The 10,660-nt window shown below is 51.9% G+C and overlaps 1 protein-coding gene across 1 annotated transcript in view; it reads right to left on the reverse strand.

Moving 5' to 3' along the window:
* Positions 1–951, reverse strand: part of C8G (complement C8 gamma chain) — a 107,168-nt gene extending 106,217 nt beyond the window's left edge. Inside the window, exon 1 of the mRNA XM_085610886.1 lies at positions 741–951. Within this exon, the coding sequence (XP_085467012.1) occupies positions 741–878 (138 nt within the window). The 5' untranslated portion in view covers positions 879–951. The remainder of the gene's footprint in view (positions 1–740) is intronic.
* Positions 952–10,660: the final 9,709 nt, after the last annotated feature.

Below are 10,660 nucleotides of genomic sequence, written 5' to 3' on the forward strand. Positions count from 1 at the left end.
GCTGATTAAGTGAGAGAGGGGTCACTACTCCACGGCGGGCCAGCCCCTCCCCAGATGCATGTAGAATGGTGTGATTGTGCGCAGAGGGACGGGAGGCAGAAAGGAAGGACTTGGGGCAAGAGTTTAGAACATGGAGACAGAAAGTTAGAACAAGAAAGACAGAAGGAGAAACAAAGAAAGAGTGGAAGAAAGGCAGAGGATAATTGAGAGTTAATGGAACATCAAGCGTGGAAGAAAGCGGGAGATGGCGAAAAAACATAAAGGGAGAGATGGAAGAGGGGAAAGGTGTCGGAGCGAAAAAAGAGCAAAAGTAGGACCCGAAGAATACAGAAGGTAGAGTGAGAGAGAAAAAAGACTGTGGGGGGGGGGGGGCACCACATTGATCTTTGATTAGAACATAACATTGTATATGAAGGGGAAAGGGGCGTAAAACAAGTGGCGTAATAAAGGCCCCCCGCGGTGAGGGGGCCACCGAGCTCCAAGGGCCCCCCTCAGCACAGTACACTGACGTGAGTCCGGAGGGGTGGCCCTCCATGCAGTTTGCAGGGGGGTGGAGGGGGGCGCAAGTTTCGTTACGCTATAGTGTAAAACGTCACAGTGCTGCTTCTTTTCGCCTGGCATCAGGATGGCGCAGAGGCTCCTCAGCTCTGTGCATCTGGCATCGAAAATCAGCAATTTCAATGTCCCCATCCATTCTCCCCGGAGCTGGCTTTCCCGGCTCCCGCAAGTGTTACTCTTACCTGGGCAGGACTGAAGTTGTACTTGGCTTGGACTTTCTCGATCGGGTTTTCGGGGGTCTTGGCCCCCCGCCTCTGGCCAGATGACCCTGAGAGCTGAAGAAGAAGGAGCAGGAGTAGAGCGCCTGTGGACGGCCACATGCTCCCGGGGCTTCGAGGCGATGGGCGCCTGTTATCCGTGCCTGCTGTGCTGTCTGTCTTTGCTTCTGTGTCCGATGCTGCTCTCTGGGCCTGGACTTTGTCCCGTGCTGGCCATGTGCCTGGTGTTACTCTGTATGCCTGTATTGTTCACCTGTCCTCCTGCATGCGCCTGCTCTGTGCCTGATGCAGTTTTGTGCCAGTGTCTTGTGCTGCTTCTCCTGTTTGAGGCCTCTGACATATCCTGTCCTCCTGTATGTGCCTGCTCGGTGCCTGCTGCTGCGTGCCTGTGTCCGGTGCTGCTTCTTGCGTCTGAGGCATGTGTTGTGCCCTGTTCTCCTGTAGGCGCCTGCTCTGTGCCTGATGGTGCTGCGTGCCTGTGCCCTGTGCTGCTTCTCGTGTCTGTGGCCTGTGCTGTGTCCTGTACTATGGTGTTCTTGTGCACTGCCCGATCTGGCTCTGTGTGGCTGTTCTACCACCTCTTCTGCTTTAAATGCCCTCTCTGGGCCTGGTGATGAGATGTGTACTGGTCCTTATGCTGCTAGTACTGTGTTCTGTGCTCACCTACAGAACTGCCCTATGCCAGGTGCTGCTACGTGTTTCTGTGGTACGGTGTAATGTCTCCTGGCCTACTCTAGGGACCTGTACTGTGTCCTGTGCTGATCTATGCTCCTGTGCTGTGACCCGTGCTACTCTATGTTTCTATGTAGTGTACTGCCCAAGTCCTCTGCTGCTCTGTTTTCCCGCATTCGGTCCTGTCCTGGTTCCTTCAGAGATGTACTGTGCCATCTGCTGCTCTGTGTTCCTGTATTGTGCCCTGACTTGGTTCCTTCTGGGATGTACTGTGCCCTCTGCTGCTCTGTGTTCCTGTATTATGTCCTGACTTGGTTCCTCCAGGGATGTACTGTGCCCTCTGCTGCGCTGTGTTCCTGTATTGTGTCCTGACTTGGTTCCTTCTGGGATGTACTGTGCCCTCTGCTGCTCTGTGTTCTTGTATTGTTTCCTGCCCTGGACCCTTCAGGGGTTGTACTGTGCCCTCTGCTGCTCTGTGTTCCTGTATTATGTCCTGACTTGGTTCCTCCAGGGATGTACTGTGCCCTCTGCTGCTCTGTGTTCCTGTATTGTGTCCTGACTTGGTTCATTCTGGGATGTACTGTGCCCTCTGCTGCTCTGTGTTCTTGTATTGTTTCCTGCCCTGAATCCTTCAGGGGTTGTACTGTGCCCTCTGCTGCTCTGTGTTCCTGTATTGTTTCCTGCCTTGGATCCTTCAGGGGTTGTACTGTGCCCTCTGCTGCTCTGTGTTCCTGTATTGTGTCCTGACTTGGTTCATTCTGGGTTGTACTGTGCCCTCTGCTGCTCTGTGTTCCTGTATTGTTTCCTGCCCTGGATCCTTCAGGGGTTGTACTGTGCCCTCTGCTGCTCTGTGTTCCTGTATTGTGTCCTGACTTGGTTCCTTCTGGGATGTACTGTGCCCTCTGCTGCTCTGTGTTCTTGTATTGTTTCCTGCCCTGAATCCTTCAGGGGTTGTACTGTGCCCTCTGCTGCTCTGTGTTCCTGTATTGTTTCCTGCCTTGGATCCTTCAGGGGTTGTACTGTGCCCTCTGCTGCTCTGTGTTCCTGTATTGTGTCCTGACTTGGTTCCTTCTGGGATGTACTGTGCCCTCTGCTGCTCTGTGTTCCTGTATTGTTTCCTGCCCTGGATCCTTCAGGGGTTGTACTGTGCCCTCTGCTGCTCTGTGTTCCTGTATTGTTTCCTGCCCTGGATCCTTCAGGGGTTGTACTGTGCCCTCTGCTGCTCTGTGTTCCTGTATTGTGTCCTGACTTGGTTCCTTCTGGGATGTACTGTGCCCTCTGATGCTCTGTGTTCTTGTATTGTTTCCTGCCCTGAATCCTTCAGGGGTTGTACTGTGCCCTCTGCTGCTCTGTGTTCCTGTATTGTTTCCTGCCTTGGATCCTTCAGGGGTTGTACTGTGCCCTCTGCTGCTCTGTGTTCCTGTATTATGTCCTGACCTGGTTCCTCCAGGGATGTATTGTGCCCTCTGCTGCTCTGTGTTCTTGTATTGTTTCCTGCCCTGGATCCTTCAGGGGCTGTACTGTGCCCTCTGCTGCTCTGTGTTCCTGTATTGTGTCCTGATTTGGTTCCTTCTGGGATGTACTGTGCCCTCTGCTGCTCTGTGTTCCTGTATTGTGTCCTGATTTGGTTCCTTCTGGGATGTACTGGGTGCCCTCTGCTGCTCTGTGTTCCTGTATTGTGTCCTGATTTGGTTCCTTCTGGGATGTACTGTGCCCTCTGCTGCTCTGTGTTCCTGTATTGTGTCCTGATTTGGTTCCTTCTGGGATGTACTGTGCCCTCTGCTGCTCTGTGTTCTTGTATTGTGTCCTGATTTGGTTCCTTCTGGGATGTACTGTGTGCCCTCTGCTGCTCTGTGTTCTTGTATTGTTTCCTGCCTTGGATCCTTCAGGGGTTGTACTGTGCCCTCTGCTGCTCTGTGTTCCTGTATTATGTCCTGACCTGGTTCCTCCAGGGATGTATTGTGCCCTCTGCTGCTCTGTGTTCTTGTATTGTTTCCTGCCCTGGATCCTTCAGGGGCTGTACTGTGCCCTCTGCTGCTCTGTGTTCCTGTATTGTGTCCTGATTTGGTTCCTTCTGGGATGTACTGTGCCCTCTGCTGCTCTGTGTTCCTGTATTGTGTCCTGATTTGGTTCATTCTGGGATGTACTGGGTGCCCTCTGCTGCTCTGTGTTCCTGTATTGTGTCCTGATTTGGTTCCTTCTGGGATGTACTGTGCCCTCTGCTGCTCTGTGTTCCTGTATTGTGTCCTGATTTGGTTCCTTCTGGGATGTACTGTGCCCTCTGCTGCTCTGTGTTCTTGTATTGTTTCCTGCCCTGGACCCTTCAGGGGTTGTGCTGTGCGCTCTGCTGCTCTGTGTTCCTGTATTGTGTCCTGCCTGGTTCCTCCAGGGATGTACTGTGCACTCTGCTGTTCTAAGTGCATGCACGAGGAAGGTCAGCGACCTCGGGATCGTTTGCTCTGTGCCTTCAAGGCCTCCTGGGTGGAGCAGTTCGGTTCGATATTGAGCACTGCTGCCGCCTTTACTGGAAGCCCAAACGATGCCACGATGATAAGAGGGGTTGATCTCTTCGTGTTTGTGTTGCTCAACGTTTGTTCAGGTGCCACCCACCAACAGGCATCTGTGACAACTAAAGGCAAAACCTCTGAAGCAACCGCCTGGAGTTAAGTGTTATCAGTGACCAAATACAGAGGCCCCGGGGCAGCCCGAATCTGTGTATGCAGTGTAAGCATGGCGGACAGACCTGTTTATCAGCCCTAACACACGTCAGCTTAGCAAACAGACCAACAGACCTCGCAGGGCTCGGTGCAAACTCAACCCTGCTTCGGGGTTCCCTGAATGTTTTTTTTGTTTTTTGTTTTTTAAAATGTTTTTTGCAGTTTTATATAGCGCGGTATCGGAGCGCTTTACAGGAGCACCCGTTGCATTACAGGCGGACACATTCATTTTAGGCACGGGGAGATTGCGTGATTTGCCCAGAATCACAGGGTGCTTGAGCCTCCCGCTAGGCTCGAACCTGGTTCCCCTTCTTGGATATCGGGCAAGGGCCTCCCACTGCCTCACCTCACTCTGCGTTAGCATAAAAGTAGTGTTAGCAAGAAATGATCTAATGGCCGTCTTTGGCTCTATTCCCCCCTTTAGCATAGTGCCAATATCGGCAACAGTTATCACAACACACATAAGTACATAAATAAAAACACACGACACTGAATGTAAGTGGAGAAATATTGCTGCAGGTTTATTAGCATAAGCAATATGCAAACATGGTGGGTTATCTTACGGGCGATCCCAGGGCAGGCCAGCCCCTATGCCGCCTGCCCGTCTGATAAGCCTAGAGTCACCATGGCAACGCCAATTGGTGTATACCTAATGTTGGGAGGGTCCCCCCCTCCCACCTGTGGACCACCAGTCCACTTGCTACACACGCCCCCCCGTGATGGGTGGGCGGAGCATACATGGCAGCCCCCGGTTGCTCAGACCCACAACCGCCTGTCGGATAGCGGGGCGCCGTCGGTCTTCCAGTGGACACGCTAAACATCCCTGGGTATCCTGGCTTAGCACCACACGGTGCTGCTGCATGCTATACCCCTTGGTATGTGCAGACCCTGGATCGCCCTGTAACTCCTCCTGCAACACAAAGTGAGAATTGTTAGAAAACCTGGCCCCCCCTTTGTCCCTCCGGACGCCGGGTAAGCGGATGGGCGGGCAAGGCGAACGAGCGGACAAGAGGGCGAGGAGGGGGCGGAGACAGAATATGTACTCCCCTGGCTCCTCCACGCCGGAAGCAGCTATCTGCTGGGGTCTCCCTTGGTCCATCCCAGGGACACGACCTCCCACCCCTGTGCCTTCCTGTGGCACTAAGGCGGCCGCCCTCAAGGGGGCGGGCCGCTGCGCAACCCCCCCCCCCCGGGCAGCCTTACATAGTGCCAATATCGGCAACAGTTATCACAACACACATAAGTACATAAATAAAAACACACGACACTGAATGTAAGTGGAGAAATATTGCTGCAGGTTTATTAGCATAAGCAATATGCAAACATGGTGGGTTATCTTACGGGCGATCCCAGGGCAGGCCAGCCCCTATGCCGCCTGCCCGTCTGATAAGCCTAGAGTCACCATGGCAACGCCAATTGGTGTATACCTCTCGAGGCTTGAAACCTGGTAGCCTGCACCGGAGTCGGCAGCGAAGCCGACGGACTCCCTACCCTCCCCGGAGACGAGGTCGACGGCTGCCACTTGTCCACCAGGCTTGGTGATGCCCTCGATTTATAGGTACTGAGTTCCGGTATTACAGGTATCGGGTGATAATACAGGCATTCCACCTTTCATAGCCTAATATTATTATATGCCACATTCCATAGCAAAAGTTACTGCCTGGCACCGACTCAAACTCACATGGCTCTCAGAGGTAAAAAAACGTGTTCATGTGAATAGCCAACACCTGTGCTATGCGCCACAAAATAATGACGCAATAATAAACCAAGTATGCTTAAGAGCAGCGCTTTATTCGTTAGGTCTGCATTTACTTTATTGTGTTAACCCTTCTGCATGTTGGAGCTTTGGAGCCATTAGCAGCACAAGAAGGCGGGTACACACAGGATAACTAAACAAGCTGTCTTGTGTAGGAAAGGCAGGCGCGGTTCTGAGGGCGCATGGGCACAGACGGTTGTTGGGACTGAATCACAATGTCTTAAGGCATCTGTGGAGAGTGAAATACTGGTCTCTTGACTCTGAAGTTCCTTGGCGTTTTCACAGTGGCAAAGCTGGCCCGTTCAAAGTGCAATGCACTTGAAGCTGCCAAACGACTTTAACTGCGAAAACAAGGGGAGTAGAAATGGCTGTGGCGGGCAGTTGTTTTTAGCCCCTAGCCGCGGGCTGGGAAGGTGTTACCTAACACATTCCGGCACGAGACATGAAAGTACCAACCGATGCCCGACCGATCGCACACACACGCGCCCCACCCCCGCAGCACCCGCAAACTCTCTGACCGGCGCTTGGGCCTGGCTTTGTGCCCGCAACCCCCCCCCGCCGTGGTATTCCGACCACAGGGCCCCGTCACCTGGTACTGCCCAGGTGTTGTAAATTGAAACAGAATGTGATTAAGCATTTACTAAAGACATTAATGCTTTCCCTTTAGATCATGTTTTCTTCGTTATGTTGACCGAAGTCCGGACTCCATTTTGTATTGACATGCTGCCATGTGTTCACCACGAGGAGAGTCCGACCTCTGTGTTAGTTGCTCTTGTAATCTGCCTAGTAACAGTTTATAAATAGCTCTCTCCTGTCCATCTGGCGCATGCCCAGACTTGACCACATCTGTTATAATTAGCCTTGCTTGACCATGTGTTTTCGCGGGCTCAAGGAGTGTGTTGGCTCCGCCCATGTATTGATTCAGTATTGAGAATGACCATAAATGGTAATGTTCTTCGGCCTCATGTTGTATCCACCCACTTATGAGCCCCTCTGTTGTGTATAAAAGGGGACTGTGTACGAATGTTCTTTGTGCTACTCCATGCAATACTGAAGAGTGTTGTGTGGATTGTAGGACCACCCTTAAGGGTTAATAAATGCTGTGTTTGTACTTTGCAGTTTCCGTGCCAACTTCCTTATAGATTCCGTTACAGGAGAGCGAACCCTTGTGTCCTGCGGGCCTAGCTGGGGCCTGTATTCATCAATTGGCGCCCGTCACGTGGGGCTCATCGGCGACTCAGATGCTCGAAGGACTGGTCGCGACGAAGGTGAGGAGTTTGGCCGGGGACGTGATCACTGCCAGCGGCGTCTTAGCCCTGGCATCCCGAGGTTTTTCTTCCTTCCCTTCCGAGCTGACCGTCTGGGTGGCGCCGGTCATCGACTGAGACCTCTTCTGTCGGTCCTGCCGTGAGAGCCGTTTGGGCGATTGTGGAGCTTGGCAGTTGGAACCTGGACTCTTGATTGGTAAGAACCGTTGTACGGTACTTGCTCCGAGTTTTTGAAGCCTGGGTTGGCTATTTGAGTTTGATTGATGACGACTAGTCATATTTTGAATTTGTCTTTGTGAAAATATATGCGTTGCAACACATATAGGCAGGTAATGTGGAGAGATTTCTCCGGAGCTGTGTAAACTTTGAACGGCGCAACGATTAAGTGCCATTTTTCCTTATAATATTGCATATTTTGCATTATTCCTAGCATGCCTGCTTTTAGCGCACTCCGTAAGTGGTGCTGCTGTTTTGGTAACCGGTTGGACCTCGAGGAATCTGCTCCAGCTCCCCCAGAGGGGACTCCTAATAGGGATATGTATGTGAAGCATGGTCTTTCTTCCATAATGTACAGCACACTATGGAGGAAATACACGAAGAAGGATCCTGAGTTGCGATGGCCTTTGTATGGATCGTTTGATATACGTAAGATTGAGTATGTGGAACAGTGTATGTGTAAGCGACGTGCTCGTCAGGATATGTTTGAATGTGTGCGGTTGTGGGTGAAGGAGGTGCGTGAGCGAGAGAAACGTGAGAAAGCGCTGTTTGATAAAGAGCAACGGAAGAATGATCACGTGCGAGCGCAGGAAGCGAAGCGTCGGGAGGACAAAGAGCAAACGGACAGACAAGAGAAAGAGCGTAGGCTACAGGTCTCGGGTCAATATGTTGTTCGTCAGCCACTTTATCCTGTCCTTAATAATCCTGATGATGATTTTTATTTACTAGATCGCTCTCCGCCCCCTTATGTTGGCGCATCCGCTCCGCGGCCGCAAGATTCTGGCCCGGCTTCGGGTAAGGTAGACACACGGTCCATGTTATCGGCCGAGCATATGGCTGAGCTTCGGAAACTTTCCCTCCGTGCACTTAAGGGCAAGATGTCTAAGGAGGAGTTGTTCCATACTTGGGGGTCGTGGCAAGATAGAGAGAGGGTGTATTTTCTGTCTCATTTCGCGGATGAAGTAATTGCTGCTTTCCGAAAATATTCTAGTGTCCTTGAGCCTGACGAAGTGTCTTCGGATGCCGGAGCATTACGTAATGGTGTTTTTTCTCCCCCTAAGGCTCCTGAGGCGGCTCGGCGGCTGTTCGCTTTGCGGGACGAGGTGCTGGCCCTTAGAGAGAAAGCACGCCAACAAACGGAGGAGGAGAAGCAGTCGGATTCGTCTGCAGCAGGGGGCCACCCATCCGCCTCCCAGTCAGATAAGGATGACATAGTGCATGCTAAACCAATGCGAGAGTCGGCGCCTTTGTATGTTCCTCCTAAGGGAGCAGGGACTAGCTCGGATATTAACTCCGCCGATGCAAGGGGATATTTCGTATATAATTGGGTTTATACTCCATGGCATAGGGCCGATGTTATGGCGTTAAAGAATGCATTGCCTGACCCCCGCAAGAATCCAGCGGCCTTCTATGAAGAAGTCGAGGGGGCCTTGAATTCTTGCATTATGACCTTAGCGGATATAGACCTGTTCTTTGGCCTTATCCTACCGCCGGATACGTGGCGCTCTGTCCGAAAGGTAGATGATGCGGTTGCCTTCAAGGCCCGGTGGTCTGACCTTGAGGATGAGGATAGGGAACGGAAGCCCGCACAGAAACCACCCCAGAATATTTTAGATCTCCCTGCTGCTATTGTGACTAAGTTAAAGACGATTATCCCCCCTAAAAAGATTGACTGGAATATGTTAGCTGCATGTAAACAGAAAGTTGACGAGTCAGTTGCAGATTTCTTCACGCGCTTTGAGGAAACGTTTCATGATTTTAGTGGCCAGTCGCTTACTGACGACACGGGCCGCCACCTTTTCGCGGACAAATATGTGGCTAATCTGCTACCGGCAGTTGCGGCCCGGTTAAAAGCGAGCGAGAGTTCCTGGTCCTCCGCGACGCCGACGGCCCTTCTGACTATCGCTCAGTATTATGAGCGTCAGGAGCACGGGGCGAAGGGCCAGGAAGAGAAGAAATCGAAAGACCTCAAGACTAAGGTGATGTTAGCACAAGTATATGGCCCGCCCCGACGGGGTAATAATAGAGGAAGGGGCGGATCTTATGGTCCCCCTTCGGGCCGATCTGATTTGAATAGGAACCAGTGTGCGTATTGTAAGCAATTGGGCCATTGGGCCAGGGATTGCCCAGTGTTGCGTGCTTCACGTCAGGGGCATACTCCGGGTGGCCCGAGAGGTAGAGGGGGTTCCTCGAACTTTAGAGGGAATTCTAATGATAATGCCCGTTTCGATACTGCTGGGCAGCACCGAGATAGCTCAAATGTGTTCGATCGCCAGCACCAGTATCATGTGTCGGACATCGATCGATCGGGATATCACGATTCGCAGCATGCATAGGAATGCGTTGGATGGGGGTCTGAATCAGTTGAGGTGCCGGTCGATCAGACGGGTCCTTATGTATCGGCTGAGGTTTTAGGTTCTACTGATCAGTTCCTAGTAGATACAGGAGCGACACGTAGTGCATTGTCTAGGTACTTGGTTCCGGGGGCTCCCCCATCCGGCTCAGTGGTTACATCGGTAGGGTTTGACGGTACACTCTCCCGAAGCCCTCTTTCACAGCCCCTTATATTTAAGGTTGATTCTTTTTCTGCGCCCTGTCCGTTTCTGCTTGCTCCGTACACACCGGATAACATTATGGGCCTTGATATGTTAAAGTACTTTAGGGCTACAATCCGCTGCTCCCCTGAGGGTGTGAGGGTGATCTTAAATGACAACTACCCCCGGTCTGGGCGGATGTGTACGATATCAGAGGATGCGTTGTTGGCTACCCTCCCCCGAGCTTTATGGGCGACTTCGGACACAGATGTGGGACAAATGGTGATTCCTCCGGTCCACATTAGTGTCCAGGAGGGGGCGGTGTTACCACGCCTCCCGCAGTATCGTATTTCCCAGGAGGGCGAGGAGGCTCTCATACAGATTGTGCAAGACTTGATCGCAGTAGGGGTAGTGGAAGAAGTTCCCTATAATATCTGTAACAGTCCGATTCTCCCTATTCTGAAAAAGGACACGGATGCAAAGGTCTATCGGTTCATAATTGATTTGAGGGAGGTGAACAAGATCGTGATACCTCAGTACCCGGTGGTTTCCGATATCACGACGTTGCTTACCTTGGTCCCGCCTACTCAGGAAGACCACACTTCCCTGAGAGAATCTGATTTAAAGGGCTTTACCATGGAATTTTAACACTACATGGGAGCATCTGACCACTGCAGTTAAGGCCATTTCCAGTCCACGTCCTGAAGAGAACCCTAGAACA

This window comes from Triturus cristatus, chromosome 1_2, assembly GCF_964204655.1.
Source record: "Triturus cristatus chromosome 1_2, aTriCri1.1, whole genome shotgun sequence".
Taxonomy (NCBI): domain Eukaryota; kingdom Metazoa; phylum Chordata; class Amphibia; order Caudata; family Salamandridae; genus Triturus; species Triturus cristatus.